This window comes from Azolla caroliniana, unplaced genomic scaffold, assembly GCF_043228905.1.
Source record: "Azolla caroliniana isolate FFs.n. ecotype wild unplaced genomic scaffold, voAzoCaro1.0.p SCAF_1, whole genome shotgun sequence".
NCBI lineage: Eukaryota > Viridiplantae > Streptophyta > Polypodiopsida > Salviniales > Salviniaceae > Azolla > Azolla caroliniana.
Window position 1 is genome coordinate 9,611,790 of NW_028230436.1, and position 24,867 is coordinate 9,636,656.

The 24,867-nt window shown below is 39.5% G+C and overlaps 1 protein-coding gene across 1 annotated transcript; it reads right to left on the minus strand.

The window, feature by feature from the left end:
- Positions 1-12,807: 12,807 nt before the first annotated feature.
- On the minus strand, positions 12,808-16,749 carry LOC147868888 (ferric reduction oxidase 7, chloroplastic-like). Its single transcript, XM_087324406.1, has 7 exons — positions 16,523-16,749; positions 16,001-16,337; positions 15,532-15,766; positions 14,984-15,326; positions 14,572-14,833; positions 13,590-14,419; positions 12,808-13,031 (listed from the first exon to the last, which is right to left on the minus strand). The coding sequence occupies exons 1-7, from the start codon at positions 16,704-16,706 to the stop codon at positions 12,823-12,825; spliced, it is 2,400 nt and encodes a 799-aa protein (XP_087180532.1). The 5' UTR covers positions 16,707-16,749; the 3' UTR covers positions 12,808-12,822.
- Positions 16,750-24,867: the final 8,118 nt, after the last annotated feature.

A 24,867-nucleotide genomic window follows, 5' to 3' on the forward strand; every position in this document is an offset into this window, starting at 1 on the left:
TAGTACTTAGTAAGTACTACATGGTTCATGATTAGTACTAGTTCTGTACTTTGTGAACTAAGTTACTAGTACATTGCTCATGATTAATACTAGTTTTGTAATTTGGGAACTGAGTAGTACTTTGTTCCTTATTAGTACTAGTTTTGTACCTTATTAGTACTAGATCAGTAATCTAGAAAATAAGTGAGGAGTACATTTTGTAGGATTAGTACTAATTGTGTAATTTGACTAAGTCAGTGGTACATTGTTGAGTAGTACATTGTTCAGGATTAGTACTAATTGTGTAATTTGACTAAGTCAGTGGTACATTGTTCGGGATTAGTACTCCTTGTGTAATTTGCTAACTAAGTGAGTAGTATATTGTGCATGATTAGTACTACTTGTGTAAATTGGGAACTAAGTGAGCATTACATTGTTCGGGATTAGTACTCCTTGTGTAATTTGCTAACTAAGTGAGTAGTATATTGTGCATGATTAGTACTACTTGTCTAAATTGGGAACTAAGTGAGCAGTACATTGTTCGGGATTAGTACTCCTTGTGTAATTTGGTAACTAAGTGAGTAGTATATTGTGCATGATTAGTACTACTTGTGTATATTGTGCATGATTAGTACTAATCGTGTAAATTGGGAACTAAGTGAGCAGTACAGTGTTCCTTATTAGTACTAGTTCAGTAATTTAGGAACTATGTGAGTAGTACATTGTTCATGATTGGTACATTGTGTAAAATGGGAAGCAGCTATTGTGACCTACATTATATATTTTAGATGATGGTACTAACATTCAAGGTTTTTTTGTTTCTTGCAATGAATGTTGTAGTGTCAAGCAACTCCACGCCAGGGAAGGTAATGGAACAACCAGCCCCTGTGCCTAAACCCTCAATATCTGCTGCACATTCCAAGGTTCAGGGACCATCATTACCAATAGCCTATGATTTTTATGATGAGGATGAATGTATGAGAAGGGCCATTGGAGCAGTGGAACATATGCTTCTACAAACAAATTCCCCAAGCTCCGGTCAACATCAAGAAATAGAGCCCACTAAGAAGAGAAATGCAGTTTCTTTACAAATAGAGCCCAGTAAGAAGAGAAATGCTGCAAGAATGTTGTATGGAAACGGCAAGAAAGGCAAAGTTGAATGCAATGGTGAGTCATATAAGTTCTCACCTGTCTGGAGCATTGTCAACCTAATCCATTGTCTAATACCATGTACTTGTGTTACTAGCTGATGATGAAATGATATTTGGTGACGGAGATACGAGTCCAAAACCTGATCATGAAGACGAATTTATCACACTCCCAGGTACACGTCAAAAGCCAGACTTTGAAAACAATGATTTAGCTCATAACAACCCTATTTTTGTTGTTATTATAGATCATAACAACACTGTTGAGCACCTAGATGTTGTGGAGAAGATGACCGAGCCCACCACTTGCAATGGGGTATCTACGGCTGTACAGTATGACGATGTAACATTAGGTAAAAATGTGGCCCTAAACCCTATGTTCATTGTTTGCAAACTTTTGAGTATGTGAGTTCATACCAATATTCTTTGGAATCCCATTAATTAGGTTTACAAGAGCAGTCTGATTCCCAACTGCAATCAAATGAATCGGGAACTTCATGGAGCACAAGTGCAGAATTAGATTCCCATCAGAGTCAGAATCAAATTAACCTTTGCAAGGAGGCAGACTCTGGAAGCACATCTTCCACACATGAGGATTGTGAGAAAAACGAAGCATTCATATGTGAAGAGCAGTTGGCGTGTACAAACAACACTATGTCTAAAGAAGCCTATGAGTGTGGAAAGAATATGGCAAGTACTGAAGAGAAGATTGAAGCCCATGAAGAGTGTGGAAAGAATATGGCAAGTACTGAAGAGAAGACTGATTGTACTGATAATGTGGCAAGTGCTGAAGAGAAGACTGATTGTACTGATAATGTGCTAGTACTATCTAAAGATTCCCATGAGGATCATGGAAAGAACATTGCTAGTAATGAAGAGGAGCTTGATTGTACTGAGAATGTGCTAGTAGTGTCTTGTGAAGCCCATGAGGATCGTGGAAAGAACATCGCTTTCCCTGAAGATAAGCCTGATTGTACAGAATCCCATGAGGAGTGTAGAGCGAACAACGTTACTAATGAAGGTGGGCCTGATTGTACTCAGAGCGAACAACGTTGTCTTAAGAATGAGGTGACATCCACCATACAAGAGGAGTTGACCATGACTACTGCCACGGTCCACATACAAGAGTCTAATAAGAACGAGTGTATAGGCATCGGTGATGATGATAGGGCAATAAAGATCGCTAGGAGTACAAGCATTCAGGAGATGAGTGATAATTTATCTATCGACGACACCTTTGTGGATTTGTGTACAAGCATTGCAGTTGCAGAAAACATAGTTGCTCTCTCAAGCTTACCACCAGTACAAGGTGCCCGCGCATCCACGCTTGTCTCTGATGCCTCTGATGATGAAGTGCCACTTAGTCAGCTCATACCTAAAGGCTTTAAGATAAAGAAGAATGTAAAATCAGAAAAATCTGGCACCAACAACAAGCGCATTACAAGATCGGCCAAGTTACCCTCTAGTGCCTGATTGTCTTTCAATTGTACTTGAACTTTAGTTGTTAGTGATGTCTGAAATTGAACTATTTGGATACCAAAATACTGTTTCAATTGCCAATGTAAAAAATCCAGTTCATGAATCTGAAATAGTTATACCAGTGTGAAATCAAGTTCATGTTTAAGGATTGCTTCTATATTTTGCTCATCAACATATATCAAAAACAATGGGAATATACTTTTTGATCTAAGTATTCTTATTTTACAACGTTTTGTTTCTTTTTTGAGATCATCTCCTAATCCTCGCAAAGTCTTTTCGTCTATTGTAGATAAAATGCTTGAAAGTCTTCTTAGCTTGCTAGGAAAATTTAGGTTTTTAGGTGTTGATGATGAGAAACAGAAAATATCGGGTGTTATTGAAGATATACTGAAGTATAGACTGTTTCATCAATCCCATTTGGAGGGTAACCAGAATGTGTGCAAATTGTTGAAGCAATGTGGGCCATATTTTGATGATATCATCCCAAAGGATGAATCATCCACTAACAGTAGTAAGGAAACACTTACCTTTTTGAGCTATCACAAATTATTGTTTCAGAAGTTGGATTATTTTGTTAAGGAAAGGAAGGTCTGTACTTTAAAATCCATAGCCTGGATATTCAGGACTTATATACAAGAAGTAAAAACTCAGATGGCTTCACAGGACATATCATGAAACAAAAAAGGATTCTGAGAGAATAATTTTCATTGTTGTCTTCACAGAATTCATCGCCCCCTTTGAAGAATGAACTTACAGTAGAAAATCTTACAATATTAAAGTCTTTAATGAAATCAACTAACAATCTTCTCTTGGTAGCAAAAGAAGAGCAGATTTATGTGCCAACAGAGGACACACCAACTCTGCAAAACTCCTATGCTCAAATAACATCAGGAAACATGAGCAATATCGGCAATGAAGAAATCCAAGTCCTGTTGACAACAGCTAATATATTATGAAAGATAAGTACAAGTGGTTGAGAGGCATAAACCCTTTGGAAGAAAGACGAAATATATCAATTCATTTGTCAATCATCAAAATTAATAGTGAACTCCAAGTGGATGTTTTTCAGTTTTCTGGTACAATGTATTGATAGGGTGACTTTCAAGCATTAAATAGAGAGACCTCCCCTAATATGTGCTCATGAACCTCTTGGGGGACCTTGTAGACAGTGTTGTATCCCTTAACCTTGTGCTTTGCTTGAGTCATATTGAATTTGATCGCAAGAATGGCATCAGCGTAGATTATTGCGATGGGTGCTTCTTTTAGTAATGCATATGTGTTCTTGCACTGCGGCAACTTTGCATAATAGTTTCCATACACGACAGACTCACCAACGTTGAAATTGTTGCCCCAACCATCCCTCACCACTTCTTTCAATATGGTCTTTCCTTGCTTGCACACCACAATGTAGTAGTCTTCTAAATCTTCATTCTGAGAATATTTGAGCACTGCAAAATGATCTCCAACTTCCAATAAAACTGCCAAGTCTTGATTTTGGTTGTAGTATACAATATCGTTTGAATGCACATCCTCTTCAATATCATCTTGTCGTTCAGGCTCAAGCTTCTGCAGCTTCCAGGGCTCCACGATTGATAGGTTGATGCATTTATCCCAAGCTTCATCTAGACACATGGAACAAAAGCATGATAAACTATGGAGTAACAATTGGGTTGTGTCCTTGCGGCTAAACCCTAACACACAATGGGTGTTGCGTGTGCCTTTCACGGTTTTACAACCATATGATTTAGTTCTATCGACCTCATCAGCGCGAACTTCAACAAACAATCTGTTCTTACCATCATTTGACATCTTCCATGTTAGCCACTGCACAACATCATGTGCATTTTGTAACTTAGCACCGTTATTATCCAACTGCTCACTTGTAAGGGCACGTTTGATCACAACCCCCGCGCCATCATGCTCTCCTTTTCCATGTCCAGACCCGAAGTAATTCCATTGCATACAAATATTGAATAAGGAGAAATACCTGCTTTGGTATCTCAGGTTTCCAACAAAATTAGTACTATGTTGTCAATTGAGAGTACTACACTTCCATTAATACTGATTTAGTACAAATACAAAACAAAGCATAGCACAACGTATCCATTGAGAACACTCTACACTTATTAAAAGATAAATAGTACTATGTTGTCGACCAACAGTACCTGGCATCCATTTAATACTAACTTAGTATGGATATAGCACAAAGTATAGTACAATGAGTTCATGGAAAGCACTCTACATGTATTAACAGATAAATAGTACAAAATGTTCAATATCGGATAGTACAATACAATGTGTCCACGGAGAACACAACCCTCCTTAGAAGATCATTAGTACTACAAGACATGTACTTTACATCCCCCAATAAACACTGATTTAGTATAGATACGCAGAACATTGATTAATAGATAATCAGTACCACACAGTGTGTTTAAAAGATGAGTACAAGATTAGTACAATACTATGAGTACAACATGAGTAAATACTGATTTAGTACAATTCTCTTAAGGACGGACAATACTATGAGTACAAGATGAGTACTTTACATCCTTTTGTAAACACAACATAGTACAAAACCAACACACAACATAGTACAATGTGTCTATAGATAACCCTTCACATGGATTAATCGATACTTAGTACAATTCTCTTAAGGACGGACAATACTATGAGTACAAGATGAGTACTTTACATCCTTTTGTAAACACAACATAGTACAGAACCAACACACAACATAGTACAATGTGTCTATGGAGAACCCTTCACATGGATTAATCGATACTTAGTACAATTCTCTTAAGGACGGACAATACTATGAGTACAAGATGAGTACTTTACATCCTCCTGTAAACACAACATAGTACAGATACAACACACAACATAGTACAATGTGTCTATGGAGAACCCTTCACATGGATTAAAACATAATTAGTACAATTCTCTTAAGGACGGACAATACTATAAGTACAAGATGAGTACTTTACATCCTTTTGTAAACACAACATAGTACAAAACCAACACACAACATAGTACAATGTGTCTATGGAGAACCCTTCACATGGATTAATCGATACTTAGTACAATTCTCTTAAGGACAGACAATACTATGAATACAAGATGAGTACTTTACATCCTTTTGTAAACACAACATAGTACAGAACCAACACACAACATAGTACAATGTATATATGGAGAACCCTTCACATGGATTAAAACATAATTAGTACAATTCTCTTAAGGACGGACAATACTCTAAGTACAAGATGAGTACTTTACATCCTTCTATACACACAACATAGTACAATGTGTCTATGGAGAACACTTCACATGGATAAAAAGATCATTAGTACAATTCTCTTAAGGACGGACAATACTATGAGTACAAGATGAGTACTTTACATCCTTCTGTAAACACAACATAGTACAATGTGTCTATGGAGAACACTTCACATGGATTAAAAGTTACTTAGTACAACATAATACAAACAAAATTAGTATGCATGCATCCATTCACAAGTGCAAGATTCGAATAGTTACAAACATAATTAGTATGCATCCATGTGACTAGTACTGTTTGTTAATAGTTACAAACATAATTAGTATGCATCCACTAACACAAGAATTACTTCCTTACACATTGCATGATAAGTACTAAACATATGGATTAAAAATTACCTGGCGATAAAGTAGAACGATCGTGCCGCCTTAAACTGCGAGGCAGCACCATCAGACCAAACCCAATGACGGTTAAAGGTTAACCCTAGAGAAAATAAATCTACATGGTGAAGCTTAAAACAATGTTGAACAAATAGTGTATCATGCTTTTTATCATCTGAAATGTAAAATATTGATTTCTTATGTAACTCACCGTCTTGCCTCCAATAGCAAATATGTACAAGTATTGTACATTGATCATTGTACCAATGCATTGATTGAACCTCATTTTGAACTTGAAATGTATAGTTTTCTGCAAAATCAATAACAGATACAATGACACCCGTTGGTAAGTTATTAATACATTCCTTGAACTGTGAATTTTGCCAATAACTCCAGAAGTTATGTGGAATAAACTCCCGAAGTTGTTTCTTAAATTCTGAGACAAGGGTAGCAGCACATGTCTCCTTATATACTTCCTTGATACGCTTAGTTACAACTCCCTTGCCAATATTTTCAGTCACATACTCCAAATATTTCCATTTCACGATATGACTATTTCCCATATCAAGCTCCTGCCTACAAAATAATGGTAGCGGACAAACCTTACATGTTCTTAATAGACATGTACGACGATGCCACTCACATGATGGTTCTTTTTCACAAACACAAGACCTCCATAGCTCAGAAACGGATGCATAAGTCATGTTCCGTGCATTACACCTATTATCATCCCCATTTGGTCTACAAATCTCACAAGTGCAAACACATAATTCCCCATGTATACCCTTAGAATCAGTACGCATTGCATTCACTGCTAGCCTTAACATGTCCATCTTCACATGGTACACACAACAACATGTATTCCTCTCATTTAATTTTCTATGGTTTCAAACCTTGGAACTTGCGGAATCCGACAGTCAAGCTTGGATGTTGGTCTTTAAAGTTCATGTACAATTCAGCTTACATCAACCAATATATATAGCAAACATTAATATACACTTGGTCAAAACACAAAGTTATGGAATGTGAATTGATATAAAAAAATGGAATACCTCTGTCATCTCCAAGAAGTGTCTAGGGTGAATCTGGTACTTACCCTGACTTATTCGTTGTCTACACACGTCCTTCTTATTTGGTGAGACACGCGTATTTTTGGCCCAAAATGAATCCACTTTCTCAATAATCTCTTGAGATAAGGCATCACATCGTCGTCTACGTCCCGATCCCAGCCACTTGAATTTGCTTGAGTGTATATTTCGGCGATGTTTCCTCAAGTTCCTTCTTTGAATACCTAGGGCTAAGGCAACTTTAGTATCACTATATTTTTCTTCTCTCGCACCGTTCACAACCATGTGTAGGGCTACCCTCTTTGCAGCAAGTTTGTCTAAGCTCTCTACACCTTTCACTAAGTCTAGGGATGACTTCATAGACTCCACAATCTCTTCTGAAACACATTGGTCCCTAAATTTTATTCTCTCCATGTCTTCATTCAAACTTTGATGGTGTAACACTCTACAGATAATATCCCTACGATCCTCTTCACTAAATCTCTTCGTTATTTCTACCAAATAACGGACTATGTGAAGAACCACTCATCTCTTAGTCCTTTCAGATATGCATGAGTTACTTGACAACTCACTCTCGTTAGGAACCCCCATTCGGTCACTAGATTTATCCACAAAAATTAAGTGTCTTGCGAAAGTAGTTAATGTTATATAGACTCAACCAAGAAAACACAATCAAATGTTTTTAAATGTGGCCTGCAAAGTGAGAAATATTTTGTTTCAAATATTAGAATTACATATCAAATATGACAAATGTCAATTCTAAAAATTTAGTACTGAAATATGAAGAAATGAAACATTTTAGTACTGAAAATAAAAAAATGGATGGAAGGAACCTCCAATGGTGGAGGGAGCGTGGATATATAGACTCAACCAAGAAAACACAATCAAATGTTTTTAAATGTGGCCTGCAAAGTGAGAAATATTTTGTTTCAAACATTAGAATTACATATCAAATATGGCAAATGTCAATTCTAAAAATTTAGTACTAAAATATGAAGAAATGAAACATTTTAGTACTGAAAATAAAAAAATGGATGGAAGGAACCTCCAATGGTGGAGAGAGCGTTGGATATGCCGCCTCGATTTGGTGGAAGCAACCTCCAATGGTGGAGGGAGCGTGGATATGCAGCCTCGATTTGGTGGAAGGAACCTCCAATGGTGGAGGGAGCATTGGATATGCCGCCTCGATTTGGTGGAAGGAACCTCCAATGCCGCCTCAATTTGGTGGAAAAAGCCCCAAATCACCACGACATCAACTGCAATCGGTGGAAGTACGAAAGTCGTTGTCAAAGAAGTGACTATTGGCTGCTACCTAAACCCTCAAAACAGTCTCTGTACCTCAACCGAAACCTAACAAAAACAGAAACCCTAACAAAATCAGAAATCCTCAACTCAAACTCTCCAACCAGACATGGATGTCTGAGATTTAGATTGAAGGAAAATCAGATACGTGACATGGATGTGTGTGATGAAAAGCTCAGAGGGATAGAGGAAGAACAGTATGAGGGGAAGCGCCAAAATCGACGTGAGGGGAAAATAGCCCCCAAAATGGAAGAACATCTCCTCACGTGTTCCCCCCACTCCTTCTAGAGTAAATGACACTTGTACTACAGTCACCCCACTCTCCAAAATCGATTTTCTTTTTCTCTAATTTTTTTTCTGAATTATTCAGTACTAACAGTATTGAAAGTACTGACAATTTTTGTGGCCAAAAACAATACTTTTTTTGGTACACCGTAGCGTGCTTCGACCCTGTCACACAAAGTCAAATTTCAAGAGTTATCAACCATGGACGTATGTACGAGCCCATCTTGTTGAAGAAGAGATGGATGATGAAAAAGTCATAGGAGATGGATATCAAAATGTCGACAAGTATGACAACATCCTTCAAGCAGTCATTGCCGAATCACTTTCCGCAACGATTCCAAACCCAAGTAAAGTAAATGATCTATGGTATCTCGACACTGGTGCTACAAACCACTTAACTAATAGAAAAGATCGGTTATGTAACTATAAGGATGTTGAACCTCCCATCATTGTAAGATTTGGAAATAATGGGACTAAACAAGCTATTGGCAAGGGTGATATTACTTCTGAAGTCATAAGAGGAGGACATTTCACAATCAATGAAGTTCTCTATGTCCCAGGCATCACCAAACATTTGCTATCGGTTAGTCAAGCAACGGAAAATGGTACTATCATTGAATTTCATCCTAAACATGTTATTATTAAACATAATGCCTCAAATGGAGAACTTATTAGAACATGTTGTAAACAAGAAGGAGGCTTATATCCCATAAAATGTATTCCTACATCTCTTATTTTAGAAGCACATCATACTACCCCAATACAATCCTCCATATCTTTAACCAATCTTCATTCTCCTTCTTCTGTTTGTCACTTTCGTCTAGGTCATATGCATTTCAATGCTCTAAAAACAATACAATGTAATAATCTAGTCCATGGATTGCCAAAAGAACCTTTCAAGCCCATCTCTTTGTGTGAAAGTTGTATCCTTGGGAAAATGCCCCAACAACCATTCCCAAAGCATAGACCTAGAGCCACTACCCCTCTTGCATTAGTACATAGTGATCTATGTGGACCTTTTCCAACCCCTTCTCCTAGTGGAGCCAAATATTTCATTAGCTTTATAGATGACTTTAGTCAATTTACAATCTTGCATTTTCTCAAGTACAAAAGTCAAGCTTATCAAGCATTCAAAGAATACAAGGCTCGAGTCAAAGTGCAAACATCATCAAAGATTAAAAGTCTTCAAATCAATGGTGCTGGTCAGTATATGCCTCATGAATTTCAAAGTTTATATCAAATTGAAGGTATACATGATAGAATATCAACGCCACACACACCACAACAAAATGGTGTATCTGAAAGAAAGAATAGATCACTCCTCAATATGGCTCGAAGTATGTTACAATTTGCTCACTTATCGCCTCAATTTTGGGAGGAAGCGGTTGGCACCGCTTGCTATATTCAAAATCGAGGATTTCATACATCTTTGGGGCTCCAAACCCCTTATGAACTATGGCATGGTCACAAACCTAACTTAAGTAACCTTCGTATTTTTGGTTGTGATGCTTATGCTTTTGTGCCAAATGTTCAAAGAAATAAGCTAGATCCAAGGGCTACAAAATCAATTTTCATCGGATATGGAGAAGCTTCCAGATACAAGGCGTACAAGCTCTACGATCCACAAAAACGAAGAATATTCTTTAGTCGTAATGTGATATTCCAAGAAAATGGGCTTTCTACAAAGGTTTCTTCTTCACTCTCTTCTAATCTACCTCCCTTATTACCTACCCCTACCCACTTACAACTATCTTCCTCAACCATTTCTAATATTAATAGCTCTCATATTGAAGGAGCCAACATTAGCTCATCCTCTACTTCCACTATTTGTGTTGCTCTTCCATCTATTCACAAGGCAAAGATCAATCCTACTCAACCAACTAATTCTTCTTCTCATCTTCCCTCATTCCAATCTCTAGATGATTCTCTTCCTCATACTGCTTTAAATACACATTGTTTGACTCCCTCAAATAATACAAATAATGTTATCTTCTCCACTCCCTCTCGTAATCCTTCATTCCAAGAGTCATCACCAACTTCTCCAACTCCAAAGTATAGATATCTAAGTAGTATTTATGAACAACTTGATCAGATTGAAGCACATTTCGTGGACTTGGACCATGAAGCTTATATACAAGAAGAATATATTCCAACCCTTAGTGATGACACAAATCTATCGGCCAAAGATACACTTTCCGGATCGGATTCTATCAAATGGAGAAAGGCTATGGAAGAAGAAATGAAGGCTTTACTTAAAAATGGTGCGTGGACCCTCGTTGAGCCTCCAAAAGATCGACAAATAATTGGTTCTAAATTGGTCTTACGCATAAAGCGAGATAGTAATGGCAATCCAATTTGCTTCAAGGCTCGTGTAGTTGCTTGAGGATTTTCAAGATACATTTAGTCCAACGCTAAAAATATGTGGTTTTCGAATGCTCGTTGCTCTTGCCGCGTAGCATGATCTAGAATTCCATCACTTGGATGTACAAACGGCTTTTCTTCATGGAGATTTAGATGAAGAACTTTATCTACAATAACCACAATTTTATGAAGATCCAAGTCATCCGACACATGTTTATCGGCTTCGTAAATCTATGTACGGCCTTAAGCAATCTCCACGCATATGGTATCACAAACTACACTCTTATCTTATAAAAGTTGGATATCATCGTCTAAACAATGAGCCAAATATCTATGTTAGAAAAGCCAACTCCAATTTTGTTATCATAGGTGTCTATGTCGATGATTTGCCCTTGATCTCTAACTCTAAATCTTATCTAACTATTGCAAAGAAGGAACTTGCATGTCTTTCCTATCACTAATTTAGGCCCTATGACCCATTTTCTAGGCATCAAAATAACGCAAAATAGAACAAATCATACTATCTCATTATCACAATCAAATTATATTAATTCTATCCTCCAAAGATTTGATATGCTCCATAGTAAGCCTATTAGTACACCTCTTACCTCTCCATGTAAACTTTCAAATGATGATTCTCCCAAAAATGAACGAGAAATTTCCAAAATGAAGGATGTACCCTATAAACAAATCCTTGGGTGTATAAGATATCTAGTAAGTTGCACACCTCTTTTGCTTTGCCGCCGGTTTTCTTTCTCGTTTCATGGTTAATCCAGGACCAAAGCATTGGATCGCGCTCAAAAGATTACTACGATACGTGAAGCGTACTCAACATTATGCGTTGACTTACTCCGCCACAGAATCTGAGTCAACCACACTTGTGCAAGGATGGAAAAATCCCTCTAGCCAACTAATTGGTTGGTCAGACTCGGATTGGGAGTATATTTGAGCTTGCATACAGATTTGGTTGCTGGATCGCTAATATCGGATTCGAACGCTCTGTCGTTGTAATTGTATACTCTGTGCGTTATTTGGACAAATCTTATTTCGCAAATGTTGTTTCTTTTATAATTTTGCTGCATAGCACTGCAGCCCATTTCTGTAGTCTTTACATGGTTCCAGCACAAACAAACAAAAAGAAAAAGAAAAAAAGAAACTGACACAAATTAATGGCTCACGACACAGGCTTAAACTGTACACAGCACGTGAATTTTCTTAATTAGTAATGATGGTATGTATAAAATACAGTGGAAAAACCATTGTTCCGATATTCTTAATGATCTCTGGGAAGGGGTAAATCAAGGCTATTATTATTGAAATCACGACGGGTGGGTATATGTGCGATATGGACAGTGCAACTTATTGATCCTGACCATATACATACATACATACATACATGTATGTATTATGTACTACTACTACTCAATCCACCATTATTCTTCATTCATAACAGCCAACGAAATGCCGGCTCAACAGTATATAGTGCAAGAAACACAGACAGTATTCATAATAATGGTGATGATGGAAAGGACTAAATCTGACTACAGGCTGAAGCTCACAGAGTGGAAGTGCAGGAGGGCCCCCCTGTGGCCTTCCGAAGATTTGGATGTGTCAGGGGCGGCATAGAAGGGGCGGAAAGGCGAGCATCTCTTGCATTCTCTGGCAATGTCCTCTTGCATGCTCTCCGATGCCGACACCAGAACTCCCACACATTCCCCACGGTGTTGCTCCACCAAGCCCTCGAAGACATCTGCCAATATTTTGGACCATCAAATTTAGAAGAACTACACATTCATTGCTTGACATGCTTCATTCTCAGGGGTAATTCATTCATGCATCAATTCAGTGCCATATATAATCGCAAGTCCACTACAGTATAGCATACATAGCACATTCCTGAGTAGATGGTTTGAAATAGCTATGGCATGATATTTGAATTAACTAGTACTTTATTCAGCCAGAGGATGAGATCATTGAGCTAGAAAATTCTGCACAAATAGTACTATATATTCGTATATAGTGACTGCAGCTTGAATAGAAGGGATTAAAATTTCAGAATTGGGGTAATCTACCTGTACTCATATATTCACAAACTTGTATATGTACTACTACTACTCTTCCCAGGTTAAAGAAGATACCACATATATTCACAAATGCTTATGTTATGAAAACATACTTAACTTTCTTGGCGTAACGAATGCTTATGTTTTTTCTTTAACGTTTTTAACCTTTAAAACTTTTTTGCCGTAATAAAAAGTTTAGGGTTTAGGGTTTAGGGTTAGATGTGGACCCTATGATGCCAACCTACCTTTCCAGTTTGGCCGTGACAAAATGTGGACATCCCCATCCCACTGAGATGCGCCATCTTCGATTCCGTTGTAAGTTGCTCCCAAATCTTCGTTACTTCCGGATGGAGAAGAAGTCGGACTCTGTTTCCTCGGCTGCACCGATGCCGAGCTTATACTCGATTGTCGTCGCAACATATGGAACCATAGCAGAACCACGAGGCCGCCACAAATGAGAATCCCCAAGATCATGCACGCCACCACGACATGCGCGCGATTGTAATTGGTGAAGGTGTGATGGGCATAGGACCTCACAATAAAAGTGTTTGCCAAGCCTGAAAGCACAAAGTATCCTGCAAAGGATGCAATGGTGGTTAATGCTACCCATGAGGTGCTCCCTGTGCTGCCAATGCTCGAGATTCTTCCATCGGATTGTGGGTGTTGTGCCGCCGGATAAGAGGAATCAAATATCAATGGTTGTGATGTAGGGTGTTCACGGTTAAACTTGGATAGGTCCAAGGATTGGCCTATTCTATATGAATTATGAGCCGTGTTGCCACCGGGTAGTGGCACTCCCTCATAATCTTGTATGTTCTTCGAGGTTATGTATACATGTACTCGGATGCGCAGTCCTAATGTCTCATAGCCAGGGAGAATTTGGTTAGGATATAGGGTATTTAGCACACATAACTCCTCTGGCTTTCTTATGCAGTGGTAGAGTGTGATGGAGGTCGGAAGAGTAGTCGATGCCGGTGAGGATCTAACGTCTTTGTATCGATACAAGATATCGCGGATTATAGCGAGGGCAGGGGTGAGGCCTATGCCCCCGGCCACGATGACTAGGGTTTTATACCTGCGAAATATTAATCATATACATTACATTAAGTAATGGAAGCAACTCATTAATGTGAAGGCTAGTTATATCAATGAGGAACGACAGACATGAGCTTTGGGAACGGAATCGAGAACAGGAATTACGACAAATAATTAGAGAGATCCCCATACTTTAGGTAGAAATCGGACTCATCGCCGTAAGGACCTTCGACTCTAGCCTTAAACGAGAAAGGGCAGGAACCCCCAGTTTTCTTGGCACTTGAGAATTGATCGCGCAAACTATTCGTCCATTCGCCGAGAGGCTTGATTACGATGGAGAGCTCCTGCGTGTTATCGAGAGGGGACGATGCGCCACTGAAGAAGTGCCACTGTAGTTTGGAGATACCAGGAATCTGGATGCACCATGTGGAGAGTGCATTATAGAGTGGGGTCCCTGACATAAGTAATGATCACATTATTGCCTGTTATTAGTAAAGGTTAGAAGAGCTCACTGACTGAATTTAGTCAGAGAGATTCTGGAATATTAATTAATATGTGGATCCGAACAAGCACACATACATGAAAGAGAATCCATTTATGTTACCTTTGGTGGCATTGGTGTTAAGAGGCAGCAAGAGCTCGACTGTGCCATTCTGGAGGAGCTTGGCCGAGGATACGCGGACAACACTGGACGATTGGATCATGCGAAGGAAGCGATCGATGAAGAAGAGCATGAGAGGGACGATGAAGAAATGATAATTCCAGACCGCGTGATACAGCCAAAAGAGGGAGAAGAGGAGATACAGGTGGTGGACCGAGAAGAATATGTCGTAGAAGCGGCGACGCACGAAGGAGAGGGAAGTGGCCCACATGACTAGACCGAACACCCATGCCACCAGCCCGGCCACTACCGCACAGTTTTCTTGCTTCGTGACCCACCCAAAGATCTAACAACAAGAAGCGAAAAACAAATTATGTCCCTATCAAGATATGATCAAACACACTCAAGTACAATGAATGCATCATGATGGAGAAACCACATGAGCCCTAGCATAGGTTGGCCCTTGGGACATCATCGGCGTTAAGCCTTGTAACATTATGGTAATATTGGGCGAGACAGTGAGCGCGAAATACTGCATGATTTGAACCTACCAAGTGCGTACGGTTGGTGTTGGCATAGAGAATGATGTAGCCGAGGCTATGGAGGCTGACGAGAACAAGCATGGAGACGGCGAGCCAGATGTGGTAGCGCACGGCGCGCTCGAATGGGATGCCTACGAGCCGAAGAAACGGCGAGCCACGCGACACGGGGATCCAGAGCAACGAGAATGGCACGACGGCCACGCGTCCGAAGTAGAAGGATACGTTATTCAATTTCTGCCATGGCCTGCAATATCAATGGAAAACATGAGTGCTTATTATGTACACTCTTGTCACATCTTGTCGAGCTCACGAAAGCCTCCTCGTATATGTGATTGGGAATTTAACAAACAATGTGAGCTTGGCGATGGTGTTCAAAGCATGAATGTGTGTGTGTGTGTGTGTGTGTGTGTGTGTGTGTCTGTTGGAGAGAGAGAGAGAGAGAGAGATATGGTTATGTCATGATCGTAGTAGGACGTACTTGGCGGGGGGCGGGCCGGAGCCGTGGTGGTGCTGGGTGTTGTTGTCGATGCGGGTGAAAGCAATGTTGACGATTCTGCTGAAGTGGTAGATCATCAACAAAGTTATGGCCAGAATTCCGAGAAGCTCCGAGGCCGTGAGGATGCCGAAGGGGCTCTTGTCCACCCACACCGGGTACGTACTCATCTGCCATTGGTTTTTCCAGCCGTTTGCACCCGCGGGCACCACAACACGGAGCTGTGCAGTCTTTGCTTTGATGAATGCGCGGAGCCGGATCACGACGAAGCTCAGAATGGTGACGACGAAGAAAGGCATGGTTTGGTATATGAATGTCGAACCTAATGGATGGATGCCATAGATATATATATCAGTTTTAAGTAGGAGGGAGCTGATCACTTGACAAACCATATATATGCATACACATATATATGCATTATGTGATCACTAATTATATTATATTACTGGTAGGAGGTGTACTGTAACGATTCATCTGGGTGAGATTGATAATGAGGGGCTTAGTTACCTTCGCGACCGTCGGTCCGAAAGAAGCGAGAGTGGGATTTGTTGCCGATCCACGACTCCACGTATTTCTTGTCTCCTTCTGGATCGGGCGCGACGAACCACCATAATACCCAAAACACGCACGCGGCCACGATTACCGCTTCCGTGACCGCTTTTGCCACCTTCGCCCGCCGAATTGCCCCCATCAATCTCTCATCATCCTCATCTAGGCCATGGACGACCGCCGCAGCCTCCCTACCTGCATCAATCCTTGCGTTAATGCCTCGGAATATCAAACTCGGTAGCCACAAGGCAAGGAGGCCAAAATTCATCCATAGGAGGCACAAACAACAACAACTACTGCTACTTCTCCAACATACTCATCGCGGATTAATCGAGAAGTTAACTGCCGAAAGATGTGCGAAACTCAATCGCTTCTATGTACGGCAATGTTGTTGATCATTAGGGAGAAGAATGAGGAGGGTAATGATGCTCGACCAGACAAGCCTTAAACCACACAGATCCTGTTAAGGACAAAGTGGAGTGTTATATATATATATACTTGCATGATATGGTTGGGTTGACTCTAGAGAACAGCTACCCACTAGGTAGTAGTACAACACTGGTACCGCATGGGTTGTACTAATGTGTTAAGTCAACTGGTATTTGCGAAGGACCTCTCATGTCCCCATAAAGACAATGCTAAGCACGAAAAATAGATTCAACAAAATATGTCTATAAATTCGTTTGTGTGCCGCGCGCCGGCCGGGTCGACCCTTACACGTTCTTCCCTTTGTGTAAATTACATAATCACAAGAATTGCACCATATTTGTTGGGTATGGAAAACCTCATGGCTACAAGGGTTATCAATTTTACATTGACCCAAATGTCAAACGATTTTTATTTAGTCAATCACCGATGTGCAATGAAGATAGCCTAATATCTCATACATGAAAAGACACAAGCTACAACTACCATACCAAACCCCTCAAACATCAAATCCAACAAACAATATCATCAACTAGTACTTTTAAATAGGCTCCGCTAGCTTCCTAAAAACTCGAAGTCATAATTGACAAAATGCTCATCGAACATCTTCTGTGAATATTCACATCACTAGACGCTCAACCACATATTTCCCCTTTAACTAATGACTCATCTCTAATAAAAAAACAATCATTACAAGGAGAGCCATATGCTCCAATTACAAATAATAGTAATCTTACCCAAACTAGAAAGATATCTAGTCATGATCTAAATATTCATTATGACAAGGGAAAGGAAGTTCGTGAGGAGATCATCAATAAGCCTGGATTGCACTTGAAAAACATGTTGTATTGTACTTAGCCATGCTTTGGTAGATATGTATGCAAAATGTGGTGCAGTAATGAATGTCTGTGGCAACCTAAGAGCCGTTGAGAAAAAGTAAAAATCCATGATGAATATTTGGAAGTGTCCATCATTGTATCATTTAAATCACTTTAGACATAATATACACCATTGTTGGAATAAAAAACATTCAAAATGGCAAACCGTTGGGCACAATACACCTAACTCACCTTGATTATTCATGTTTCCATTCTCGCAAAAGCTCCTTTATCCCATTAACAAGATCGTCACGAGTTTATGGAATAGACAATGACATCAATAACAAAGGATACCAAAATAATCAAATTACTAGGGTGTACAAATGCCTCTTCTCCCCTCTAATGGAGAATGCATGAAACATACCAATAATTTTCACATTTTAGCACTAAGAAATTAGATGATCTTTAGCTCGCTTTCTTTGCAATTAGCTCCCCCTCACTTATATCGACCATTCTTGATGATTCAGTACCTATCAACGAGGCAATACAATGTGGAAAGGAAAACCATTAAGGAAAAAGAACTTGAAACTCTCTCTTTGTCAACAAAAATGGATTCTAGTACTACTCCTTATAGGCCACTTGCCTATCTCATGCAAATAAAAAATTATGTAACCCTAATGGTACAATAGTATGCTATCAAGCTCGGCTAATGGCTTATGGTTTTTCTCAAGTCGAAGGGCTTGACTATTATGAGACAGTTTCACCTGTTCTCCCTATAGCATCATTCTGACTCCTATTGTTCTAGACACCATTCTTGACCTTGAGGTACATCATTTGGATGTACAAACAACATTTCTACCAAAAGAAATCTACATGTCACACCCTCCTGGATTTGAAGCAAGTTCTCAACCAAACTATATTTGCTGGCTCCATCAATGCGTCTAGACTTAAACAATTTCCTTCAAGTTGAATTTTATGCTCTCACAAGATTACTCTAGATTGTTACTTGAACCAAATATATACATTGGACATAATCATACATTCAATTGCCCATTAGTGTTAACATTATATGTGAACGACAAATTCGTGTAGTTAGAACACCATCTCAAATCACATAATCAAAGATAGAGCTTCCTAAAACATTATCAATTACAAACTTAGGCCCTCTACCTTATTTCCTAGTGATGCAAATTACTCGTAATCATAGTCTACCAACTTTGACTATTCGCTAAAAGAAAATCATTAATGAAATTTTGAAATCAGTTGGAATGTTAATTATTAAACCTTGTATTACTTACTATGTGTAAATTGTGTGAATAAATGGCCTAATAATGACAAAAAATATAGATTTTATGAAGCAATTTCCTTTTATATGATTAATAAGGAAGCATTGATATTGATTTAAAATAACTCAGAATCTTGATCTTTGTTTTGCAATTAACCATCTCTCACGCTTTATTTATAGCCCTGATCTTATGCATTGGAAATCACTTGGAGGGTTATGTACTATCTAAAACACACCTCTAATTATGGCTTATCATATAAATAGATCCAATTCAAAAGACCAATCAAATCACTAGTTCATTGGTCTAATTGAGAGGGTGCAACATTTCTATGCATATAACCACCATAACTTAAATTCAGATGTTCTTGGTTGTATCAGATCTATAATTCAAATATCCACTCGATTTAGTCTTTCTCTTCTATAATTTTACATATGGTAGAAAGAATGAGCACATCCTTACTTCAACTTTGTGTGGTTTTTAACAGGGTATTGATGTGCAAATTTTCAAGTAGGACCACCATCTCCACCCTGCAACCGTTGAAAAGACTGTTGGTTCAATGTGCATCACACGTTAGACGATTCGTCCGTCATGGTCTAGATGGTGTTCATCCCTAATTTTGAATTTTCCATCGTCACACGGAGTGGTCCTCATCTCTTGAGCATCTCAAGAATTCCAAGAGCTATGAGAATTCCCTTGTGAGGAGTTGGCTCCCCTCATTTCAACATTCCATTAATTTGGTCTTCAAGATTTGCCCGAGGTTGCACAACCATTCCCCTTGTTGTTCCTCATCAACAATAGTTTGTTATTCAATGCACAATCCTTTCCGTTGTACACACAATTGAGGCGTTTGGACGTTCTTCACTGTAATAGAGATTATGGGTATATATATTCTCATGGAGAGGTATAAAGAATAATAATACATTGTGTGGTGTAACCATCTTTAAGAAAGGTTATCTTGTTAAGTGTTTACTCATTATTACAATTACCATTAAAGTAGCTTCAAATTATTTATACATATACATACATATGCACAAATATTATTTTAATTTTCTCACCGTTATTTTCAATGCAGCAATTTTTTCAGTAATTCGACACTATCACGTGCTGACATCATCACATGATGGTTCAATGTTCATGTTGCTAGAAACTATATGATGCATGATTTAATTAGAGATATTATAAATTTAGAATGAGATGCAAAAAATCAAAGGAACTATAGGAATCTATTTGTACACCAATGGTTAGTGATGCTAGAAAGTAACTAAAGTTATTCTTTAACATCAATCTATATGAAATGCATGCACCAACTACATGTAGCCTTGTAGGCCCAACTGCTTCAAACACCACTTATCGTAGAAGCTTCAATTTAATAATGAAAACTTCAAACTCTACACCCAACAAAAGCTAGTTAGCATGTATGTTATAAAAGCAAAATCTACTTTTTAATTAAAAGCTCATTCCATTGTTTACAATAATGTTATTAACATCTATCTTAATACTTAAATGTTCTTATGCCACTTCAACATCTTAATGGTTTTAGATTATTAAACACCCCTAATAATCTTTTCTATTTGTGTTAGCAATGGACACATTGAATAATACTCGCAAAAACAACAATTATAGCCCCAAATGCTAGTATGTCTATCTAGGGCTTCGTATTACATTCATGTTGGTGCATCATATTGATTGCATAAGGATCACATATGGCTCCACATCATAATAACTAAGGCTATTTGAGATAATGGGACTTGGTGGCGTGTGTATGGCTTTGTGTATAGACATGTTTTTGAGCCTACCACTATCTTGATAGTATTGACTTCTAATTGTCAAGAATGTATGTGATCGAAACACACACATACACACAATATAAAGATTCATTTCAAGAGGCCATGCCATAAAAATGATTTTCCTTGCTTCTTTTTTGTTTAAGGTCATGGTTTTGTGATTTAATTAAAGTTATTCATAGTTCTAGTGTCAGATCAAGGCAAATAACATATACTAGTCACATTTTTTAAGTTGGAGATAGTAGATCTCAACATTAATATGGCCACATACATTAAAAATATGAATCTTTGTATTGTGTATGCTTGGATCACACATATCATGCTCAACCTTGATAAAAGCTAGGAGTCGATACTGGGTGAAAGCACACTACAGTGTACCAACTTTTGGCCAAAACTGTAGAACTAATTCCATGTGGAGGAAAAACTTTAAAATGTAAAAGTAAATCCAATATTTGGGTTTAAAAAGTTGACCACTTGTTTTGAAATTAAAAGTCACATTCAATGAAAATAGATTTCAAATATGAATAAACATCAATTGTGTTAAAATTCAAGGTAATGTTGTAAGGAGGTCTTAACTATATAAGATCTTGAGTCGTTAGTCAATCATGAAGATAATCAGCCTATCTTTCTCTCACTCTGTCTCTCATGGAAAATAATAGGTTTATCTCGAACTGTCAGTTAGTTAGTTAGTTAGTCTCTCTCTCTCTCTCTCTCTCTCTCTCTCTCTCTCTTTACACTTGGTAATTCCTTAGGTTCGTACCTCCTCTCTCTCGCACTCTTTCCTTCCCCCTTCTACTCATTTATTCACTACATTTGTACCCGCTCCCTCCTTCCCTCCCTCCCTCCCTCCCTCTCTCTCTCTCTCTCTTCCAACTTGTGCATAGGTTTCTCCACGTTCTCTGCTCACCCTGCAAACCGTAAACCCACTCCCTGCTTGTCGTGTCCTCTTTGCAACAACAATACACTCAGGTGTTGTACCGTGTCCTCACTGCATGGACATCAGATCTTCAACTGTGTCCTCGTCGTGTCCTCTCTCTGAGGTATTCTCTCTCTCAACCGTTGTACTGTGTCCTCGTTACATCAAGCTTTCCTCTACTAGTCACGTTCTCTCTCTCAAGCGTTTTCTGAAGTGTGTGGTATGCACACCTTATCCTCTTCACATCGGTCTCTGCTCTGCTGGTCGTGTTACCTCTACCTCCAAGTGCTCCCTCTACCCGGTGTGTTTCAAATGTGTCCCCTCTTCAAAGACTTCAACAATGACATTTGGTACTTGTTTTACTATATTTTTGTATGTTTAATTCTATCTGTTTTTGTCATTTTCTATCTGTTTCTTTACATCTGCAACCATAACGATGTTTGGGACATGTTTATCTATATGTTTGATTCTATCTATTTTTGTCATTTTCTATCTGTTTTTTTACATCTGCAACCATAACGATGTTTGGGACATGTTTATCTGTATGTTTGATTCTATCTGTTATTATCGTTTAGGTTTTTGTTGTTGTTGTTCTCCCTTGACCATTTGAGAGCTTTGTACATGCATATGCTTGAATTTGAGAGTCGGTCAACATGTGTATATGTTAAGTATCGGGAGTTAACATTATGTTTCATATCCGATATCTCCTTGAATTGTATATTATTTAATATTGTTTACTATTGTTGTGCATGATTTACTATTATTTACTATTGTTGTGCATGTGAGGCGAAGAAGAGAGATAGGATTCACATGACAAGGAAGCCCACAAAGAAGAAAATGGTGACCGAAAATGTCATCACACCATGCAAGGAAAGAAAAAGGACCCCCATCAAAGAAAGTAAGATGACCCCCACCAGAGGGAGGTCTAAGTTTTTAGCAACTCAGGGCCAAAAGGTTCACACAAACATTGGGGTTATTTCCTTTGTGCACGACCTGACATTTATGAAGACCTAGACATGTGGATGATGAAAACCTGGGGCTCATCACAACCCGAGACACGGAGAGGTTTCCACCTCACTCGATTGAAGAAGGATTATATCACTGAACTAAAGTCACAATATGAACAAGTTTATGATACGAAACATATCCTAAACAATGGGGTAGGATTTGTATTTGCACGTGCATTTGTGTTGAGCGGCAAGCTCAACTAGATCCAGATCGTCTGAATAAGCCTGAGCCAGATCGGCATCCCGAAGGATGAGCCGGATCGGCGAGCGGGTGAGTTGGGGAGTCAGTTAGCCGGATCAAGCAGTAACCAGAAGCCTAGTAGCAGCCTAGACTACTAGGTAGTTAATGTCTCGTAGTTAGAGTCAGACACTCGTGTGAGCATTGAAGTACATTGTACCTCTGTCAGTCCTCTTAGGACTTGTATAAATAGTGATGTTGAGCACATTGTATGTACAGAGAATTTTTACAGAGTTGTTGATAATAGATTTAAGTTGTTCTGCTCTTTCTCTGTCTCTCCTGCGTACCTTTTGTGTGTTCATCTCTCTCTCTCTCTCTCTGTTGCTATCCGGCTAAGCCAATTGTGTAACGCTTATGCAATTTCTATTTTTCATGTTATCAGAGCGCGAGGGTTGAGAACCTTTGCAGCCGACATCAGCATCTGAAGACAAACCCTAAGACCCGGTTAGAACAGAAAGAGAAGTGATGGACAATGGAAAGACTAGCTCGCTCCTGGTGGAGAAGCTCGACAGATCCAACTACGCATCTTGGTCATACAAGATGCACCAGTACCTGCTTGGCCATGGTTACTGGAGCTATGTCGACGGAGCTAACGACACAACACCTGATGTGGGACACAAGGACTTCCCAATGTGGGAACAAGTGGCAAGCAGAGTGATGTATTGCTTTGCGTCTAGTGTCAGAGACCAACTGCTGAGCCATGTCCGAGATGCCAAGACGCGAAAAGAAGCTTGAGGAAACCTGAAGAAGGTTTTCGCGGCGAGCACTACGTATCGGAAGTTGCAACTCCGACATGAGTTGAGCAATGTCCGACAGAAGGACATGTCGGTAGCCGATTACACAGTCGGAATCAAAGAGATCTATGACTCACTTGCCTCTATGAACGTCACTGTAGAGGAAGATGAGATGGTGCAGATTTGTCTTGGGGGCCTAGCATCTAAGTTCAAAGCGTTCCGAACGGTGGTATGTACAAGGAGGAATACGCCGTCATTTTTCGACTTACAGTCGATGCTCCTTGTAGAGGAGAACCACGCCGGTGCGTCAACAAGTGCACCCACCGACAGCCGAATGTTGTACATGGAGGCGGATCAGCCCGGTGGGCGTGGTGGACGAGGCGGGTCGGCAAGAACAGGACTGAAGGCATAGAGAACATGCTGACAATAGTTCCGGACCCTCCACAAGCAAGCGGAGTCAAGGCGGCGTCAGAGGCTGGCAAGCAAAGGCCGACACGGAATGCTGGTACTCTGGTAAAAAGGGCCACAGAGAAAGCGAGTGCTGGAAGAAGCGCATTGATTTGGACAAATCCGGATCCGGCATGGCCGGTAGAGAGATCCGACAATACTCACACTATGTAGAAGGATTGGGAGGATCCAAAACCGGAAAAGCCAGTAAAGGGCCAGGCTTGGTGATGAAACACGAGGCTAACTCGATGAAGAAGACCATTTCCAAATCGGAGTTGAAACCGAAACCGATAGATCGAACCCGACCTGGAAGGGGGCCGACTCGGTTGAAACCGATCAACCGAGTTCGATTTGGCCGAATACGAATCTGATTGGAAGCCAATCCAACCGAAAGACAATCGGACAAGACCGATCAGGAAAGAAGTCGAGATTGATGAAGACGAGGAAAAGGCCAAGCATGCACACTACCATAGACAACAAGGGCCAAGTGGATTTGAAGGGTGTTACCGAGGATGAGATCTCAACAAAGAAGGAGGGCTCTAACATGAAGATTGTCAACTCTAATGTGAGATTATACAACGAAGATGGACGAAGTGCAGAGTGTATTGACCAAGGAGACGGTCAGAACAAAGGTGGCCATGCACGAG